This window comes from Neopsephotus bourkii, unplaced genomic scaffold (assembly GCF_033783945.1).
Source record: "Neopsephotus bourkii isolate Nb327-2 ecotype Australia unplaced genomic scaffold, CSIRO-AGI_Nbou_v1 NB_1541, whole genome shotgun sequence".
Lineage (NCBI taxonomy): Eukaryota > Metazoa > Chordata > Aves > Psittaciformes > Psittacidae > Neopsephotus > Neopsephotus bourkii.
In genome coordinates this window covers 504,306-526,111 of record NW_026902017.1, presented here as the reverse complement: position 1 = coordinate 526,111, position 21,806 = coordinate 504,306, and the positions used below count along the sequence as shown (strand labels likewise).

Sequence of the window (21,806 nt, the reverse complement as noted above, 5' to 3'; positions counted from 1 at the left end):
AGCCCCCCCTACTCCACTACCTCAGGGTGTGAGCAGTGGTTCGAGGTCTAGAGATTGCATATATGGATACTCTATTATAACCAAACACTATTAACAGCCCAGAGGAGAACACTTATCTAGAAGAAAAACAAAACACACAGCAGAGGACAAGTGTTGTATCATACAATCACAGCCTGGTTTGGGTTGGAAGGGACCTTAAAGCTCATCCAGTTCCAACCCCTGCCACGGGCAGGAACACCTTCCAGTAGAGCAGCTTGCTTCAAGCCCCTGTGTCCAACCTGGCCTTGAACACTGCCAGGGACGGGGCAGCCACAGCTTCTCTGGGCACCCTGTGCCAGCGCCTCAGCACCTCACAGGGGAGAGCTTCTGCCTCAGAGCTCATCTCAATTCCCCTTTCAGCAGGTTAAAGCCCTTCCCTTTGTCCTGTCCCTCTAGGTTTTTGTCCAAAACCTCTCTCCAGATTTCCTGTCAACCCTTTTAGGCACTAGGAAATGCTCTGAAGTCTCCCCAGAGCCTTCTCCAAAAAACCATTGTGTGAACTGTGGAAACATAATGCACCAAGAGAAACACCAGTGGAGCTGCCTTAAGAAGGCATAACCGTTTAACACATGTGTAGATGTATTTTATGTAAATATTTGTATAGAGTTATTAATAATATTTCTAGAATATATCATATATTTATTTCTGTATATATATACACACACATGTAAGATGTTTTGTCATATGTTAATCCTAAATGTAAGACAACCAACGGGTATTTAAGCTAAGCAACATTCAGAGCACCCTGTTGAGTATGTATATTCTCAATTGAGGCGCTATGTTACTCATTCCAGAATATTTTAATTTTTTTGAATACCTTAGAATTGAGTTATCACTGTCCTGCAGAAACCAATCAGTATCTCCTCTGAATTGTAAACTTAGAATCAGGCATCTGTCACTTACTGTTTTGAATGCCAAACAGGAATATTCCTGATGTTTGCTGAGATGAAGCAGGAGAATTCTGCAGCTGATTGATAGCACCTCCTGCTGCATTGTGGAATAAAGAAGCTTGTTGCTGTGGAGGAGAAGCAGTTCCCTGCATTCCTGCCATGCTGTTTTGAGACGAATACATAGGAGACTGCTGCAGCTCTTGCTGGCTCATAGTATTCTGCAAGGCAGACATGGAAGCTGAAGAGATGAAGAGGGTGACTTGTTGCTCTTGAGAACTTGGTGATCCTTGGACCAACTGAATCTGGGGTGAATTATGGAAGATGGTTGGCTGCTGTGCTTCAGCCTGGCTGGATCCAGGAGTCTGAAGAGAAGATACGGTACTCTGACTCTGGAATTGCATGGGCTGCTGCTCCTGGTTCATTGACGCCATGTTAGTCTGTGGATGGAAAATGGACTGGCCTTGTTGATCCTGATTGGTAACCGGGTTTTGGTTTGGATTGAAAATCATGTTCTGCTTTTGAGAAGCAATTGTACTCATTGCATTTTGATTACTGAACATCATATTCTGCTGTTGTTGTTGCTGCTGTTCTTGGGATGGAGGACTACTCTGAATAGCAACTATTGAATGCTGAGGCTGGAAGATAGCTCCTTGCTGGTTCTGAGGAATTGAGCTGGACTGCATGGAGCCTAGTGACACTTGAGACTGAAACAAACCTTGCTGAGCAGGCTGAGTCTGGGCCTGTTCCTGGGGAAGCATAGTACTCTGGATATGAGATATCTGTGTCTGCTGCTGGAAAGAAGTCTGCTGTTCAGTGTTTGTTGCTGTCTGAAGAGGAGAAATGGAATTTGGGCTTGTAAAGAATGACATCTGGTCTTCCTGAGTTGCAGCATTGCTCATTGAACTCTGGGAAAGGAACATGTTGGCTGACTGCTGGTCTTGAGGAACTGAAGAACTCTGCAATACACCCATGGTGTTCTGTGAGTGGAACATTGGAGGCTGCAGTTGGTCTGAGGAATTGGCACTGGTCTGGTTGTGGACAATGGAATTTGGACTGTGGAAAATAGAGCCTTGTGTTTCTTGTGATATATTCTGAGTATCACCAATAGGATTCTGAGAGTGAAAAAGCTGAGCTTGTGAATGTGGAGACTGCTGCATAAAGCTTCCTGACTGAATAGACATGATTTCTCCGCCCTGCTGGAACAGCCCACTTCCTTGTTGTTGAGTTCCACTTGCCTGAACAGCCATCATGTTTTTAGTAGATGAAAAGAGATTAACTTGAGATTGACTTTCTCCACTATGCTGCATTTGAACCATGGTCTGAAATACGGTGCTTTGCATCTGTTTATTCTGTCCTGAGGCTTCTTCTCCATCTGCAGAATTTGAGGTCTGAAACATAGCAGGTCCATTGTTGGAGACCTGTTGCTGAGCAGCAGGAGTAGTCTCACTTCCAGAAACACCAGGAGATGAAGAGAACAATTCACACTGCATTTGCATGTCTTCACTTGTTGATAACCCACTCATTATGTGGGAAGGCTGCTGGTAAACAGGTGACTGTTGCAGGGCTCCATTCCCTGATGTTGTGGAGGAGAACAAATCAGACTGCATCTGTGTGGCAGCCTGGCAAATGTTTTGTTGGATTCCTATCACCATTGCTGCAGAAGTCTCCATAGCCTGCTGCTGCTGCTGCTGTTGTTGTTGCTGTTGACTGGACAATGCATTTTCAGGCTGTGAGTGAACGTTTTCAGCTCGTCCAGGCAAAAGGTTCTCTGGTCTGGAATGGACAGCTGTGTCTGATGAGGAAAATATGCCAGGATTTACACTATTTTGTATCTGGCTAACTTGCTGAAAGATATCGGCATTTAGCTGATCTTGAACATCCTCACTGCTGTCTGAACCAGAAAATAAAACAGAAGATAATTGCTGTTGAGCTTCCAATACCTGCTGCACCAAGTCAACATTTCTGTTGCTGCCAGTGGCAGTGTTTGTTGGAAAATTTCCAGCTTGCAGTTGCTGGATAGTGTTCTGTAACTGACTCACACCACTTGCTGATGAGAAAATACTTGATGAAATCTGTTGCTGCAATGCCTGTGCTGGTTCTGAGAGTGCAGACTGTTGTTGTTGTGATGGATCAGCTAACTGTGACAAAGTGACTACCGTGCCATCTGACTGCAAGACTTCCCTGGCTTGGGCATCTCTTGTTTGGAACTGTGCAGCTTGCTGCAATAATGCATCACTGTTCTGCAGCTGACCTGGAGTTGAGACTGCTGAAAAGCTACCAGGCTGGGAAATGTCCTGTGTTTGGATAGTAGTTAGTGTCTCTGGACTATACACCTTCGGCTGTATTTGTTGCTGGTTTTCATTTTCAGAAGGTAAATGGGAAGCAGAAGTTGATATGCCAGACATACTGTTTTCCAATGTTTGTTGAGTTGGTCCAACCACACTTGAAGCCTGAAAAGAGCCAGACATTAAGCAATTCATAAGCTTACTTGGGTTATGCTTATAAAATTTCCACCAATCACAGTCTTCAAGCCAGATCAGATGGAAGATTTGATGGCTATGTATCCATCTCTCCATACATAACCAAACAAATAAGCAAATGACTAGCAGCGGAAATGCTACTTTAAGGAAGAAATTAAGGTACAATTTCACAAAAGCAAAGCTAAAAAGTGATTAAAACAGTATTCTTACAGTGATTTACTAGTTCTGTGTAAAGGGACAAAAAAACAAAATAAATCATAGTATCATTAACCAATCAACACTGGAATTGAGAGTGAAACAAGGTAAGTTACTTTCAGAGAAAATTATTATAGATATTTATTATTAAATAATTATGTAATCATGCTCAGTGAGATTGTGTGTTTTGTCCAGACCAATCTCAAGACCTGACGTTTTCCCTGTGTGTTACACTTCTCCACTATTAGAACTTGGACTGATGGGTAGATGTAACTATTAAAGCTACAGCCTTCAGATCACAATCAAACTTACCTTGAAGACAGGGGGAGATCTTTTTTCTGCACTTACTTCCATTGGAGCCACATCTTCATTCTTAATCATACTGGTTGGCATAAGCGGAGTTATCAAGGCACTAGGAAGAATGTTGACCTTCTCCAGGTTGCAACCAGTGGCTTTCACTGCTGCAGGTTACACATAAAAACAAAGGAAGGGCAATGGAAAGTTAACACCCATTATACAGAGGGTGGATTTCTAGTAGTGGCCTGCTCGCCATTTCACTTTTCAGCCTTACCACAAGAGCTCTCACCCTGATACAAGATGCTAGCACGAAGAGGTATCACAACCTTCAAAGGTTACTTTTAAGACTAACAAAAATGTCATAGTTTTGATTTTCTTCCATTTTGTACATTTCTGGACCAAGAGGAGCCATCTACCAACTGCCTGAACTACAAACATAGAAGCTTAAGATATCTTTCCACAAATTCTCATTCTAAACTTTACTGCACTTTAACTGTGCAAATTCTCTATTTCATTTTGAAAAAACGTCTGTTTTCAGATAACTATGAGAACAGAGTGCTCAAAGCATTCAGACTGTATTTTTATTCTGTTAAAGGAATAACCAAGCAAACCTTGATAAACCTGCACGTCAGCTCTGTAGCAAGAGCCAGTTGTAATTCTGCCTTTATAGTGATTAGTTTCTTCAATTTTTTTTAATGCAGAAAGGTGGCTTCTTAAAATGAATTAGATCTTTTAAATTCTGATTTTTCCTGATCCACATTTAAAAAAATACATAAGCTGAGATCTTTGCTGTAAATAAAATTAACTTTCTTGATGTCAAATACTGCTCAAATTGAGCTTAAAACAAACCAATGGGAAAGCACGTAAAAATTATAGTTCCATATAACTGTAAATACATTAGAGGACTAATCTTTAACATAAAGCATCCCACTGGATCCCCACCTTTATCTGGGGCATAATCAGAGACAAAGCACATGAAGCAGGCAAAACTGATCTGGTTTTGATCATGAACTATCTGGTTCATGATCAGCCTAGAGCAGAACAGGTACAGGAATGAGTCCATCAAAATGAGCTGCCTAGCATAAAACCCACACAAGAAAGTAAATCAAGATTTATCACATAAATTAAATGGAGGACACGAAGCAATAGAAATAGCACATTTTATGAACAGCAGATGTTCTCCCACTGCAGTTGATATCCTCCCTTGTTAAGCCTCCATGCTAAATTAGTTGGATGTCAAGCTTGCCCTGATATAAAAATAAGTTATTTTCCTCATCTTTTTGATCTTGCTACTAGAGGTCTTAACAGTTCTTTTATCAGCTTGTTTCACTGCCCTAAATATTTTTGCATATTTCTCCGTCAAACATTCTCTGCAGGTTTAAACTCATCATATCTTGTATTATCCTCCCTAACAAGTTGTAAAGTCAACTTATAAATACATCCCCTGCCAAGACCAAGCTATTACCTTCAAATTTGAGCTTCATAATTTTAACCTGAAGCTATGTATTCCTATCAAACTTGTGATCACATTGCTAATTTACTTACTTTCAATCTGCTTTCAACAGAGCAGGCTATGGAAATTTCCATTAATCTTTGTATACTACCATAGTTTTAACAGTCAACTAAGAAACATTTCCTTCCTCTACTTTATTTCACTATCAAAAGCACCAATTTAATGAACACTTAAAAACCAGGCAAACCTAAATCTTGCTCCCTTGGAACAAAACAACAAACTTTGCATGGCATGAATGGTCAGAAAAAAAATGAAAACAAATTAAAAAAAAAAAAAAGGAAAAAAATAAAAAAAGCAAAAAACCCCAAACAAAACAACAACAATTCACTGAAAGGAACAAGTTGAAAGTGCCAGAACTAGCATTCTTAACTAGACCCATTGAAAGCAATCTCATAAAACCACTGGAGAGCATCCAAAAAATACCGGTTGGTATGTTCATGTTTTCAGTATTCAGTTCTTCCCCACCACTACCTTTAGTTTTGCTTAAATTAACACTTCACCGTTTCTAAATCCTTTGTTTATAAATCTTTGGCTTCTTTCTTTTTTAATTCTTCACTTGCAATCATATTAAATGAAGATTAGACTTCAGAACCTTAGCAATAAAAAGTGAAATAAACAAAAAACAGAAGAAAAATATTTTTTGCAGGCTTTGTTCTATACTAGCTCATGTTAAAATATACGTAAAAGAATACTGTTACAAAGCAAAATATTCAGAACCAGAAAACTAACCTCACTGTAAGAATGTGGCCAAATTTTATAAGAACAAACTTATCTTCACAGGACATCTGATTCATTCCTCCAAATCTGAGTAGGAATTTATAGTTAAAATTATTAACAACAATGATAAGAATCAATTTAGTACCTTTTATAGCCTCCTCAAAAGAACAATGTTGGGCTGGGCTGGAGATTTCCTTTTTCACATCAACATTCAGAGTACCAGCTGTTGAGACAAAACACATTGAGAACTTCCTTATGTTAAAACAGCAAATAAGCAAAAAAAACCAAGCTAACCAAAACAGTTACTTACATACTAAAGAAACTGAGGTTCTTTGAAACCCAAACAAACTTTTGGACTGTGTATTGTAATATAGATAAATAAACAAAAATACATTGATATGGTCAAACTTAAACCTTCCTCAGGATAAACCTTGGTGCTACTTTTTGTTTGGATCTGTTGCAGTGAATGTAATGTGTTTCCTTTTTTTCTGCTCAGCTTCATTCTGAACCTTAGGCTAGAAATGGATGCTACTTCATAAGAACAGCTATCTCCATGCAGCTGAAATTTTGAGATACCTGCCACATAAATGAGAAAGGCCAAGCCTTTATATTTTATTATTTAACAGAGTAAACACTGCCAGCAAGATGAGCTTGAAAAGGTCCACATTACTTAACGTTTCTGTTGCATGGATTAAATGCTATGAAATCAAATCCAAAATGCTTTCAGGTAAAACTGCCCCTTTTTTCCTCCAGATTTTTATTTCACATACATGTATCTGGAGTGTATGTAAATGGCTGCACATCACGTGATCTTCCAGCGTTGGTCACAACATATATTCCCACAGAAACAGCTGAGGTTATTTGCTGGTCATGATATGGGGGCACCTTCACAATAAGATGATTCTGCAATGCAAAAATAATTTTAAAATCACATCAGAAGCCTAACTTTACCACCTTAATTGTATTATATCCATCAACACAGAGAAACAGACTGATAAAACACCAAAAAACAAAGACAGTGGGGGAAATGTGATCAAGTTACACCTTCAGTGAAGTAAACTGATACCTGACTAGTGCTAGGAGCGAGATTTGAATAATCTGCCTATATGATGCTCATTGGTGACCTGCAATTCAAATGGAGAGACAAAGTCCAGTACTTTAAGCATAAGCTTATGCCTAACATGCCTTATTGAACTGCAGTCAGTTTCCCATCAAGTTCTGCTGGATTCAGACACTTCATGTTCTGCTGACTCAGGTCTCTGTATTCAGTGTGAAAAGACGGAGGATGCAGGGATGCAGTTTCATGTTACATTTAAGCAGATTTAATACAGAGCAGACATCAAAAAATAGGCCTACAGTCATTCACCAACAGGAATGGCGATGAGGGATCTTTATTCCCCAAATACGCACTGGAAGTGAGAAATCATTTCTATCAGTGTGCACATGGAATACTGCCTACGGAGATGGGAGCAAGGTGAAGTTTGTCAAATGTCATTTATATCTAATAATTTCTCTAATTTCAGTCCAATAGTTCATAATGACAGTTGTGGCAAAAAGAAGAAAGAAATATTTTGTAAAACATTTCAGAATGGAACATAAATCAAGCCAGCTATAAAGACTATGGTGTATACCATCTATTTCCACTCAGTACTAATCTAACGTGGCCTTAGGAAAGCTACTGGAAAAACTGGATTAGGCCTTTTAATTAAACTGTATGTAAGGGCAAACACCTGCTCCACATACCACACTCCTACTGTGGTATTGAAATTCTTAATTAGAAATCTAACAACTGTACTTGTATAAACCCAAACCAGTGATATTCAACCAGATTCACTATAGAACCTATTTTAAGAAAAGGAGTATTATTTCTAGAAATGCACAGAAAAAAAGAAAGGCTTATTTAATTTTTCTTTGGAAACAGTATTTTTTCTTATTTAAATACAATAATAGTAATAACAACACAGAAGTACCTGATGAAATAATTCCATGTCTATTTCAGCCTCTGCCTTCCATGAATTGTCATCTAAATGAAAATTAAAAAGCATAATTTATTGTGCATCCATATAAAGAAATTTATTTTACTGTCTTTGATTCTGCCTGTCAGTTTGCTCTCTACAACTAAACTTTATCACTCAGTGTAAACCCCAGCAGCACGCCCTCTTCAGCACCCCAAGCTGTTACTGCTTTCACACTAACCAGAAATGTTCTCTTGGAAAATCACTTTTGTTCCCTTTAGAAAGTTCTTGCCAATCAGAAAAACTTCCTCTTCACCCTTCACTGAACAACTGTGCAGACTTTTCTTTAGGATCTCTGGAACTCCTGCTGGTTGAGCTGCAATTGAAAAAAAATAGTCTGAAATCAAGAAAATATCAACATCCAAAACAAAAAACTTTTACTTACAGGATTACGAAATAATTCCTCAGCTCTTCCTTTACTATATCCCTAATTTAAAAAGCTTTTCAGACAATAACCATTTCTATTATCTCCTCACTAAATGCAAAGGCCTCAAAAATCCCACTTAGGGAAATGATCCACTAATAATATTTTCCTTTTTCTCCTGTATTTATTAAATCCTCAAAACTGAAACTTTCAGTGTTAAAGTTCAAGAAACTTTGGTCCTGTAATTTCCTGGCATAGAAAGCGATAAACAAATGCATCAGTCCTTAGACACACCTCAAACACATCTTCAAATCTACCCATTTAATATAAAGCTCATTTTGTCCTCCTATGCAAAAGGGTGCAAGTAGTAATTCTCCTGGATTTTTTTCAACTTTGTTTATTTTTTTACATGAGGTAGCTTCCTGGCTGGTTCAAGAACTAACCAAGGCCTTTGAGCAACCTGGTCTAGTGGAAGACGTCCCTGATCATGGCAGAAATAGGTAAGCTTCAATGTCCCTTCTAACCCAAACCATTCCATTACTTTCTAGAATTATATACTTCAGTTAATAGAAACCCTTGCAAGAGTAACGTTTGTGTAGTTGGGGATTATAGTAATTTATGTCCTATGAACTAGCAAAGAGAATGCAGCTTACAGTTCCACACCCCTGGAAACTTACACCTCTCAGACAGCAATTCAGGTGGTGATTTGCAATAACACAGTATCTTTGCTGAAACTATTTCTATGCTTCTTAAAGCATAAAGGCCGCGTGTGTTAAATGAAAATGAGCACCAAAGGCAATTTAAATAGACATACATTTTAAAATTATGTACTTTGTCACATTTCATATTTTATAAAGTAATTCCAGCTTCTAATAAAAGTTTCTCAACCACCTTTTCTATTCACCACAAAATCCAAGTAACATAAGATTGTACTTGTGCTTTGCACTTACACGGCCTACTTTTAGTGTTAACAATATTCTGTGGGCTTACTACATAGAAGATAACACTGTAACATTCCAAATTATCTGATGACCTTTCAGAGACGCTTTTTCTACAAGTGTTGCAGCAGGTTCCCAGGCAACCATTACACAACTACTAAATATGCTAAAGACACATGAATGTCTGAAAAGCGTAACTGGATTTAGGTTTGCTAGCAAGTGAACAAAGCCTGTTTAAAACACAGACCTTAAATAAAGAGCCTGCATCTATTCAACATCTTTCCTATGGTTTCAAGAACAGTAATGCAGCTTTGACAGCAGTATTAGTGACAGCACACAATATAAGCAGGCTGTGATGAGTGATAAAGTAAACTTCATTATGAGAAAATAAAGTACACATCTGTAATAAGATGTGTGTAGCAAACAAACCAGGTGTAATGTGCCTGAGGACACGATTTATATAAATGAGTAACTTCATAAACAACATTTTATGCCATATGGATCAGCCAGTATGTACATACCGGCACAGTTTTGTTGGCTAAGGTCTGCTGGAAATCACTGTGACTTTGGTGTAAGTTAAGAAGCAGAAGCACAGAAGCCATGGAAAAGCCTTAAGAATTCCCCTCTCAACCTTCACATCACAATTAGTTTTACCCACGCTATTACTCAAAGACATGATTCTAACCAGAGTATTTTGTTTCTTTGTTTTAGGTGTCCAGCAACGGAGATGCTATAAAATTCCTGGGCAAACTCATGGCGATTTACACAACTAGGAAGAATTTCTTATCAACTGACCAAACCCCACCTTGCTAAAAACTAAAGCAATTTTTTAGAACTTTATTTATAGAAGGATAACTTTTATGTCCTTCTTTCCTTCTTCCTTTTCTTATAATGGCCCTTAGCAATCATATATTCCACTTTTTACTCACCGCCCGTATCTCAAAATACAGCTACTAATGCTACAGGTATAAATGGCTTCATTCAACAAACAGAAAGAAAATTACAAGGGATCATCATAAGCCAGTACTAAAATGACTTTACCAACAAGCTGAGCAGAAACTGCATCAAATACAGCTTTTTTAGTTGAACAGCCTATCTTTAAATTTCCTAAAACATGTCAGACACTCAGCTTCTATCTACAGTAGCAAGTTTTGGATTCTTACGTGCTTAAGAAAACATCAGATGATTTCTGTTCCCATTTCTGCTATTATTTAAATAACTTTAACCAGTAAATTAATGATACAAATAAAATGTATGCAGACACTGATCTTACAGATTTTATAGAAAATGTTTTTTTCTTAAATCTGAAAATTAGTGTCAGATACTACAATGCTGCACTGACTGGAATGGAGCTAGAGACAATCATAGCTCTAGCAAATGTACTTACGTATTTTCCAATAACATAAATGCCTACATCTGAGAGCTCCACCAGTTAAAAAAAAACACTGGGAAAAGATTTAGCAAAAGGTTGCAAGAGAGGAAAAGAGAGGGAGTGGAACGCCAAGCTCTGGGAGAGCACACCAAAAGTCAAACTACTGCCTAAAGCAGAGAACATGGCTGAGGACAGGAGGAGAGCCCTTCCCTGCACCAGCAGTGGCACATCTTTAGTTATCAGCTTTATTAGGGCTTCTGCTGGGCTCCTGATCCACCCGAGTCTTGCATACGGATTCTCTGCAAGAGCAGAAGACTGGAAGGAGGGATGGGCCACATGCCACATCTGCTGAATCGCCTGCTGCCTGCAGCACTGGAACCGCATGGTGGTAGCTGATGTGGAAGCTCACATGGTTTTAATTATCTCCTCTTACAATCTGTTCTTTCACTGGCAACAAAGCTGCAATTTTTGATGAGTTGAATAGGAGCCCTGACACAATAGGTACTGACAGGGTTTAGAAAACCAAAAACCCACCAAACCCAAGAACTTCTTATACAATGGAAAGAGCACGACACAAGGAGCTTGCATAACCACAGTATGTTTCACGCATATGGAGAAAAAGCTCTATCTTCTTGTTCATTGAGAAATACCAGTAACCCCATCAACAGCTGTATTAAACACATTTCCCTATTTTTTCTCTTTTGCAGATGACCAGAATTCCATGTAATTGGAAGCTGTTACAGACTCTACAGACACATGCAGCCCTTTCTAGTTTAATTTCCCTGTTGTTCAGCATAACCAAACCAGTCAGTGCAGCCATCTGTGCTCAGTGCTAAATAGAGCATTTTAATAAAGAGCAATAAAATGTTCCATTCTTGCACTGAACCAGAACAGATTCAGCCTCTGGCCCAGCGAACTACCACAACTGTAGAGAACCATGGTCACTAACTCATTAGAAGTCTTTTCGGTCACTGAAAGCTGCCAGATGAACATCACAGTACAGAAGAGATTAAAACTTGTCTCAAAAATCATATCTAAGTTAAAAAAAAAAAAAAAGACAAAAAAATCTGACTGTTTAAAAGGCAAAGACTCATTTAATAGAAGATGAGGAAATTCATAACTACTTTTAAATACCGGTCAGTCATCTGTCTAACATCCCACCTCAAATAAAAATTAATTCACATCATCTTAGCCATAGCAATTCTGAAACAGTCATGGAATTACACTGGGGTGGGCTTTTTTCCCTGAGGCATTTTATGGCAATCACACTAAAATTCAGAGTCCAATAATACCAACTTTTTGATACTTACTGCACAAAATCGGGCAAGAGGGTGTCTGAAGAGTCAAAGTTGAACCATCTTTGCGAGTGATGTTAACACGAAATACCAGCCTAGCACGTGTGCTTTTTTTCTTCGAGCCAGCAATCCCTATCCTAGCTTCAACATCAGCATTTCTTAGCTTCAGTATTCCCACACAATCAACCCTATCAACACAAAACAGCGGTAAGTTTAATAGAGTTCAGTAAGTTCAGCATCTTTAATAGTCTTTCAACAAGTTACATAGGCCGTAAGTCAAAACTCTGGAAGTAATTACTGAAATATTCTTTTTTTTTTTAATGAAATCTCTACACAACCTTTCTCACTACACAGATCACTTTTCAATTCAACCTTACATTACTTGGATGAGGGACTCTTCATCAGGGACTGTAGCGATAGGACAAGAGGGAATAGGTTTAAACTGAAACAGAGGAAGTTCAGGTTAGATATTAGGCAGAAGCTCTTCCCTGTGAGGGTGCTGAGGCGCTGGCACAGGGTGCCCAGAGTTGTGGCTGCCCCATTCATCCCTGGCAGTGGTCAAGGCCAGGTTGGACACAGGGGCTTGGAGCAAGCTGCTCTACTGGAAGGTGTCCCTGTCCATGGCAGGAAGATGGAACTGGATAAGCTTTCAGGTCCCTTCCAACCCAAACCATTTTATGATGGATTATGGAAGGAAAGAATAATAAAGCAGTATGAATAAAACAGCAAATGCGATATAACAAGTCATTCTAGTTAGCATTCAGTTTCTAATCACAGGTCTCCACTCTTCCATTCCAGGGGCTAGATCTGGATTTGTAGGATTATTACTACAAAATATTCTGCATTTCCTTTAAGAACGGTAGAAGAAAAGTCATTGTAATCATATTATTTTTTACGCTCAGTGGAACTTGAAAGTGATAGCTATGTCATAAGATAACTGTGGCCCTCTGGGAAATGTCTACAGGGCCAGGGTGAGAGAGAGGCAGTGCTAACTTTCAAAAAGGCATGCTAGATGCAAAATTATTTCAAACAAAAGAACAAAAACTCCAACCAAACACCGCATGATGTGTTAAGAATAATACTGTAATTTTACCAGGATCTTGGGCTCTACATCCAAACAGTACAGGGACCATCTGATATCTAATCTGAGTACAACAAAGTTTTGTGCTGCATGAGGGCCAACAAGCAATAGCTAGGGAGCAGACAGGAGGGAAGAGTGTGATTCAGAAGGTGGCAGCAGCATTACCATCAATAGAGAGGTGCTACAGTGTCACTGAAATACCAGGAAGATTTCTTTTGAGACATCAAGATTTCTTACAAGAGAACAGCCTAATCAAAAATATGCTTCCCAGGTAATTCCAAATTCATCTTTCTAGCATCACTATACTTACATGGTTTTACATTAACACTTGAGGACAATTATAAAATTACTCTCCAAGAGGCAGTTTCCAAATTTATCATGGGAGTATATTTTACCTTTAAAAAATAAAACTGATACAGTTTATTAACAAACTGTATTATCCTACTGGAGAAGTGGATACTTAAAATTAAATAAACCTTTCTTCTCTTGAAACGAGACTAGCTGCCAAGTAAAGAGTGGCAGCTTTCAATCACATACCCATTGAAAAGAACACATTCTACTGAAAAGCATTATTTGAAAAAAGATCAATCCCTTTCTGTATGTTAAGATACATGTAAAAAGCTTATTAGGAAATCACTTGCATCTGAAGTTTGCATCTGATCAGCAATTCTTACTTGTTAAAAGAAGACAACCAGAAGAATCACCAATCAGCTTGTAATTCACCTCATGCTTTAATATGCATATTACTGATTGAACACAATGTGAAACTAATGTAACAATTAATTGATAAAGTTTAAGGAAGACCAGGCTAAGAATTCAATAAAGTAAACAAATTGAGAACGTGATTTAAAAGTTTTTTCTTATACCCACACCTTCACTAAGTACCTGGTCTGTTTCAAGATGTTCAGACTTTTAACTACTAACCCACCCAATCAAAATAGGAAATCAGTTTCTGAAAATAAATTAATTTTCTTAAAAAAAAAAAAAAGCTACTCACGCAAGTGTCATATTGTTGCTTGGATCCAGTCCAACCTCAATAACAGTAGTTCCCTCTATATCCACTTCCTTACAGGGGGTAGTGTTTCTCCCAGTAACTCTGCAGGCCTGGTAGAACCCATGTGGCTTCACTCGACCAGAGTCATTACCCACAAATACCTGCAGCACCACCGGCTCATTGTGACCTTCCAGCTGAAACACACCACCACAAATTAAACATTTCAATAGGACTCAATTAAAACACAAAATATTTTATGCAGGTGAATTTGAATTAAATCAGCTCTGAGTGTTGCTGGAAAACAACCCTAAGGGCAGAAGAAACACAAAGTTTTCATCTAGTTTATGAACAAAATGCTAACCTCTTTATCTTTTGCCATTCGTTCTTCCATTAAAAGACAGTCATTTAATAAACAGGTAAAATTTATTTTTACTGTGATGTAAAAGAAGTCTTGAAGTAAATCTGGGCATTGTATTACAAAGTAATTTTACTTTTTTTTAGGTAGTAGTTAAGAAAAATATTCCTGAGTAAAAAGAAACGTGAGGTCACTGCCAGATTCCCATGTGAGAGAGAAATTCTTTGCCAGAGCATTCTAGGAGGAGATAAAACCAGTATCTGCAATGTTTTCATTAAGCCACAATTGTTGCTAGAGAATTTCTGGGTGCCAATGTTACGTTTCATCCTAGGCCCAGAAGCCCAGTCAAAACTGGCAGAAAGAAGCTCAAATTTTATTAGTAAAAAGATGCAAATGAGAGCAGAATCCTCCAGAGGATCTTTTAGGGGATTTATCCCTGTCAACTTAGAAAATTCAGTTTTGAACTTCTCAACAAGTTTGGAAAAGGGCAAAATGAGCAAACACTGCTAAGAACAGAATGTTACTCATGTCCAAAAGGAACAATAAGCAATGAGGTGGGTATTCTGACCATTATGGATGCGCAAAGCTAGAAGGTATCGGCAGCTGGCCAACTGACAGGCTTCCAAGTAGGAAACAAGCACTAACAGGCAGGGTTCCTAGCAGAGAGCTCAGGAGCTAAGACAGCATAAGTGAAGAGACCATGAAAACAGCCTATGAGATGACTTAAGTTCACGAGGCGGTCAAAAGGCAGTGAGAAGTAAAGGGTACTCTGATATTCTACCATTTACATGGAAAACAGAAAGAACAGTCTTTGTGTCACATCACCATGGCCTCCTTGGCCAGAAAGAGCATCCTCACAGCTAAGTAGTGTCTCTTTTCTTTCTGGTGTTCTTGTTAGAAGAACATACGGACATAGTGCAGAAGTATCTCACATGATCTGGGTGGTAACTGCTCCAGCTCTGAGATACCATTAGCAAGACAACATGAAGATGTTACTGATGGCAGGGACACCTCTTCTGACACTCTGCATTCAGGATAATCTTTCTTTTGCCAGCGAATTCACTTAAATTAAGGTTCATTTACACAATTTTAATGTTGCATATTGATTGTAGTCTCCCTAGTTCTAAGTCATCAAGTAACATGGCTTTCCTTAGACCACAGAACCTCCTACTTCTCCTCTCAGTTTACTTAGGAGTGATGCATGTGAATGGCTGCTCATGCTGCCAGAGAAGAGCAAGCACCAGATCTCTTCTGAACAAGCAACGTTTTTATACTCTTTTTCCCAACCTTTTAAACAACCCAAGAAAAACACAAACCAAAAGCCCTCTTGTCCTTTACAGATTTTTCATCACTAGCTCAGATTTCCTGAAGATCCACTGACTCATTTTGTCTGTCCAGCCCTGGCAGACTTTAATATGCAGCATATGAACTAGTTTACCTACTGGTACGGCAAGCTTGAGCTTCCAGGAATTCAGTAACATAAGACTCTTCCAAACAGAGTTTTCACTGACGGGTACTAAAGGATGACTTGGAAAGGAATTAAAAGGAAATTCAGATGAACAAAGACCCATTAAGAAATTTTGCATAAATAAGCACTAAATCACCATAGCAACAGGATGATATGAACAGATTCTTTTCTTATGAAACTTAACTGGATTTCTACATTTCTGAGGAAAAGAATTTCCACATCTGCTTTAAGGAACAGATTTCTACATTTCTGAGTGAAGTGTTGGAAATGTTTCTAATGCTGTCAAACTGGACTTTAAAGATAAGCATACTTCTATACTCTGTCAGCAGTAGTCGGTACAAATTTTAAGGGCTCTATCGTAAACACTCCTTTGTGGACCTGGTAAATTTGGATTAAAAACTTGCTGCTTTCTCAAAGCATCATAATTAATAAAAAATAAAAAAGGAAATGTCTTTTCCCCTTCTTAGTTGTGTAACAGATAATTGTCTACTTGCTCTACCTGTTCACCACACTTCACCCAATATGACCAGGATGATATTCACCTTACCAACAAGCATGCAGTGCCAGCTTGTACTGAGTTCAGTGTCATCCCCCCCCACCCTTTATACTCTCACCACTGCAACTTCTGCGATTGTGTTTGACATCAGCTCTTCTGTTTGTTCCTGTTTAAGTCAAGTAAAGCATTACTCCTGGTAAGACCCTCTACCATTTGCATCAGGAAGTCTTCACAAGTGCAGCCCTCAAGTTCTTTGATTGCTTCTACCAGCCTATGGAACCCTGCAGATGAACAGATGGCTGAAACCTTCCACAGTCAGAGGTCTGTATGCAGGACAATCCTGCATCATCTACTGTTCTCAGACAGGAAGTCTGTAACAGATATCAAAACATTTTCCCTAACTTGCTCCCTCCTCTGGTCTCCAATTTCTTGCTCAAGATCTGTGCAGTCAAGGAGCATCTCATGATACATGACCTCCTGTCTTCTTTCTAAACAGCTGGTACATATCCATGACTGCATTCCAGACACTACCCCAAGCCTCTGTGACTCCAGTCAACTCACAGCTCCCTGAACTGTGCAAGGGAAAAAACAAGACCTGCAGATTCACACTCTGGTCATTAATGTGCAGGCACTGGCAGACAGCCTTTGAATGTCACCCTTCTGAGCAGGAAGGCAAAAGATCTTTCTGTAGCCTTCTTCCTCATGTTTCGTCTCTATTTGTAGCTCCTACTTTTCTTCTGGGCTTTGGTCCCCGTCCTCTGAAGAACTTACAGTAAAGCCCTCTGGCACCAGAGGCTGGCAAGCCTCACCACCAACAGCTTTCCCCCTCTCTGAGCAACGTGAATTGCATCAGTCATCGTTTTCTTTTCTCCAAATGAAGGAGGATGAACAAAGAAGCTAAATGCATGCTGGAGAGCCAGCTATGCAGCCAGAGCCTGGATTCCTGACTACATCTGCTCTACGCATGTCCTTCCCCTGATCAGCAGGATTGAGGACACCATTCAAACCTGCATGCTGCTCATTCCTGCCTCAGATCGATTGACCAGCAACACTTACAGATATCAGGTCTATACAGGGAACAGGCTGCATTTGTTAAAGCATTTCACTGTCCTACTTTTGCATGCTTCAAGTGTCTATTTTGAGAATTTCTGTAGTTGTAATCTAAAGGGACTGCCTTGACATAAAGCTTCCTTCCTCCTGTAACTGTGATGCAAATGAGACCTCCTGGTACCTGCAAGAAACAATAATCTGTACAGGAAGGCACTGCAAAGTCTCCCCCCTTACCTTTAAAAACAGAGATTCTAGGCCTTTTGCACCAGTTCTCATTCTACTTAAGCACTACTTGGGAAGGAGTCACTCAACACTAAGCAGCCTACCTTGACTGTTGGAAAGCCTTGCTGTGTCCGGTCTTTCACTGAGCCTCGGCTGCCTTCAGTCAGGTAACGAGCCCTGTGTTGGGTTTCTGGCTGTACCACGATCTTCAGCTCCTTCCCTTCACTCTTAGTCGGATACTGACCACACAACATTGGGGTCTTCTTCCCTCCAGCTCCTTTCTGGTTCTCTGATGCTCTGGGAAGTCAAAGCATGCCATTAAAAAGATGTTATAAGCAGCTTCCCAATAAAACCAAACTAAATCACAGAAAAGCTAAAAAGGTAAAGAGTGTATATTAATTGATAGATGATTTATAGTTGAGAAAAAACTTCAGAATTCTCTGACAGAGAAGGAAACCTGCAAGATGAAGAGGAACAGTGCTTCCCTGCCTTCTCCATCCAGTGCAAATAGGAACCGCTTTTCAGAGAGTAAACATAAAGGAAGGGAAAAGCAATTAGCATTAAACTCTGTTAAACAGAAAAAGACTTATAATCTGCTTTTTCACAGTATAGAATACAGCCTGGTATTGTATGAATAAGCTGTTTTGCTTCTGTAACAAATATACATATGTAGACACACATACTGAATGGATTTAAGGTTAAATGATAATTCTTCAAATAGGAAAACAGCCTCATGCCTGTCTTCACGTGAAGTTGCATATCCATGCAAACTCAAACACTAATTTCTGTCAAAACAGATTGACAAATTGATGTTTAAACCAGATTAGTTATTGTAAAAAGCTGTGATGAAATTGCACCAATTTGAAATCTGCAGCATATGCAAAAAGACTGTTTTGTTCGAGGTGCATACCTTAGGGTATATCTTGTGTTCAGTTCCATAATTAAAACCTGAATGAAGAAGCCCTCCAAAGTATAACACTGTGTGATGCATTCTGTGTTCACTTTAAATCACAATGCAAAATATCTCGTGATCTTATACAGAGCAGGTTTGCATAATGAAGTTTAATAACCTCATTTAACACCAGCAAAGGTAAACATGCCATGGCAAATGGTATAAGCAGAAAAAGGGCTAAATGGATTTATTCAAATGTAATATTCTTCTTTACTAACAAAATGTAGTTTCTAACAGCTAATGATTCTGAAGAAAGCAGTTTAAAATAACAGGTGTGAACTGCTTAAAAAGCAAATTCTGTTTCAATGTGCAACACAGGGAAGTAATTTATCCAGGATTTTAATTCTCGAGGAGGGGGGTGAAAGAAATGCCTTTTCTTCAAAGTTGTCTACTGAGAGCATTGCCTCTGCAAGAGTTTTTCACTGACCTGAAGGCTGGGGCAACCCATAGTACTCTCGTTCCCAATTACCTGATGATTTATACTAATAAACATTATCAGCACCTTTCCTACAATTCCTATTGTGCAATGAACAGCACAAGATCACATGGTATGCAAACACTTCCAAGTCATTCCCCAGCCCTGCACAACCTGTCCCAGCACTTTTCATAGCCTGGTTTGTATTGGAGGGGACCTTCAAGCTCCTCCAGCTCCAACCCCTGCCACAGACAGGGACCCCTTCCACTGGAGCAGCTTGCTCCAAGCCCCTGTGTCCAACCTGGCCTTGAACACTGCCAGGGATGGGGCAGCCACAGCTTCTCTGGGCACCCTGTGCCAGTGCCTCAGCACCCTCACAGGGAAGAGCTTCTGCCTAAGAGCTCAGCTCAGTCTGCCCTCGGGCAGGTTAAAGCCATTCCCCGTGGTCTGTCCCTACAGGCCCTTGTCCAAAGCTTTTTGTTACTCCTTTAGATATTGGGAGCTGCTCTAAGGTCTCTGTGAATCCTTCTCTTCTCCTGGGTGAACATCCACAGGTCTCTCAGCCTGTCTTTTCCTATGGAGGGGTCTTCTGCTCCAGGAAAGGTCAAACACTTTGCACCAGTTCCACATCTCCCACTAAGCTTTCCAAAACCTTTTAACACCTGTAACAAATGGTTAAAATGAACACTGCTGAGCAGTTATGAGCTCTGTGCTTTGGGTGAATTTCATTCATGTTTTTCTGTTTGAGAAGGTTAACCACTTCGCAGACAGCCCAGCAAAGCCTCCCGCTTATCCAGCTGAGCCCAGGAGAGATGCCCTGAGCAGCCCTGGCTGCCTCACACACTGATCTTCAACCAAGTAACAGCAGAGAGGCAGGACCTAGATAAAAAAACAGCATTAAAAAAACCTTACAAGACTCCTATCTTTCTGCAAATGTGTCGTAATTACTCAGCCAAAGTCTGGTCAATCAGGCTGTTTAAAAAAAAACCCACTATGTAAAAACATCCTTCCTTTCAGGAAAATAAAAGGGACAAAATTCTCCTTCAATGTAGCACAGACAAAACCTGTGACACACTAAATAAACTGTAATTAACAGCACTGTGGTCCTTGCTTCTGTACATGTTAAGCAAAAACACTAATCACACTCAAGCTCGTTAGATAATCACTTTCTCCTCTTCCTGTCAGGACATTACTCCAACGGACTACTAATTAAAAGGAATATGTTTATGAACTTGCAGAGAATATCTTCTCTTTTCCACCCCCTATGAATTTTCAATCACACAGCTACAACTTCTTAGCTTCTACGAGGGAACACAAGAAATCACACCAGGCAATCCCAGCTGCTGCAGGCAACCATCACATCCTTCCCAACACTGTGCCTGGGCCACAAGCTCTCCGCACCTCAGCACAGGAGAATGTTTCACAGAAAGATACCACACATGGAGGTTCCCACTTGCTAAATTGATAGAGACTGAGATATTACTGACTTTTGAAGGGGGCAGCCATCAAAACTTGAGTTGACTTTCAACACTCAAAATGCAAAGTATTAGCAGTCTGATGTTAACACTCTGGCCTCTTCAACACAACTCTCTTTTCCTGAGAGTACTTTACTCTTAAAACCCAAGTCATCTGAACTGTCCACATATTATTATTTTATGCATTGTCATATTTATTCTGCCTAAGCTTTATTTTGAAAGTCTTCCCTCTAGAAACCTAAAGTAATCACTACTTTCAATCAGATTAGCTGTAACTTGAAAGCAACTGTAAAGCCTTCACCAGAACTTCTCAGTGGTCTTTCTTCTCAAATTCCAAGGATATAATTTACACATCCTTTAAATTTAGTTTATTCATAATGCTAATATTTGTGCACACACAGATAGTAAAACATTTCACACCACAGGTTTATTAGTTTAACTATTACCAGACAAGGTTTACCCAAAGCTAGCACTTCTTTTCTAAGCAAGAAGTTTAAGTAGCAAACCCTATGATTCTACTGGAACAGATTTCCTGGTCCCACACTGGCATCAGGGCTGTTCCCAGTGAAGACCTGCAAGTGAAAGTGAAGCCAAGCATGTCGGAAATCTGAGCCTGCTTGCCCTAAATCACTATTAATTCATTCACTTCTAAGAAAGGCTTTCAAAAATTCCAACAGTTTCCACAGGAATACACTTTTTTTTCTTCCTAGCTTCTGAAGACCTATTAAAAGTCTCTTAAGGCAAATGCTACTTCCACTTCACAAATTAGCAAGGCTGCCCTCCTTGCTCTTTTCTTAAAGCCAAAAGTAAATGAACTCCCTTGGCTGAAATCCAAAGGGCTGAAAAGTTTAAAAAAAACCAAGCAAACAAACCAGTCACTACTGTGACCCAGATTTTTAACACTAAATCTCCATATTCCAGCTGCAAAATTACATTTTCTAGTATCTTGGACATTTTTTGCCCCAGAGCTTTTATTCAAAAGGACAATTTTGTTATATAAGAGTTTTGCTGCAGTTCCAACTAGCCTGTATTTGACATGTTAGGGGAAAAAAACAATGATTTCCCCTGCATTCAGAGTACCGCTGACAGCACTGATGAATGTTCACTGGGTAGCCACTAATATTTTAGGGAATGCTACAGTCTTGTGACACTTTACATTGAGATCACAGAGTCACAAAATTGT

At 39.4% G+C, this 21,806-nt stretch overlaps 1 protein-coding gene across 4 annotated transcripts in view; it reads right to left on the bottom strand.

Annotated features, from left to right (window-relative positions):
- The window catches only part of NFAT5 (nuclear factor of activated T cells 5), a 138,266-nt gene that overhangs the window by 3,269 nt on the left and 113,191 nt on the right, over positions 1–21,806 (bottom strand). For all 4 annotated transcript variants that reach the window (XM_061370382.1, XM_061370384.1, XM_061370383.1 and 1 more), the window contains 9 exons: positions 17,886–18,078; positions 14,194–14,384; positions 12,131–12,303; positions 8,328–8,462; positions 8,102–8,154; positions 6,902–7,034; positions 6,277–6,354; positions 3,917–4,065; positions 943–3,379 (listed from right to left, as the gene is read on the bottom strand). In XM_061370382.1, the coding sequence (XP_061226366.1) occupies positions 943–3,379; positions 3,917–4,065; positions 6,277–6,354; positions 6,902–7,034; positions 8,102–8,154; positions 8,328–8,462; positions 12,131–12,303; positions 14,194–14,384; positions 17,886–18,078 (3,542 nt within the window). The remainder of the gene's footprint in view (positions 1–942; positions 3,380–3,916; positions 4,066–6,276; positions 6,355–6,901; positions 7,035–8,101; positions 8,155–8,327; positions 8,463–12,130; positions 12,304–14,193; positions 14,385–17,885; positions 18,079–21,806) is intronic.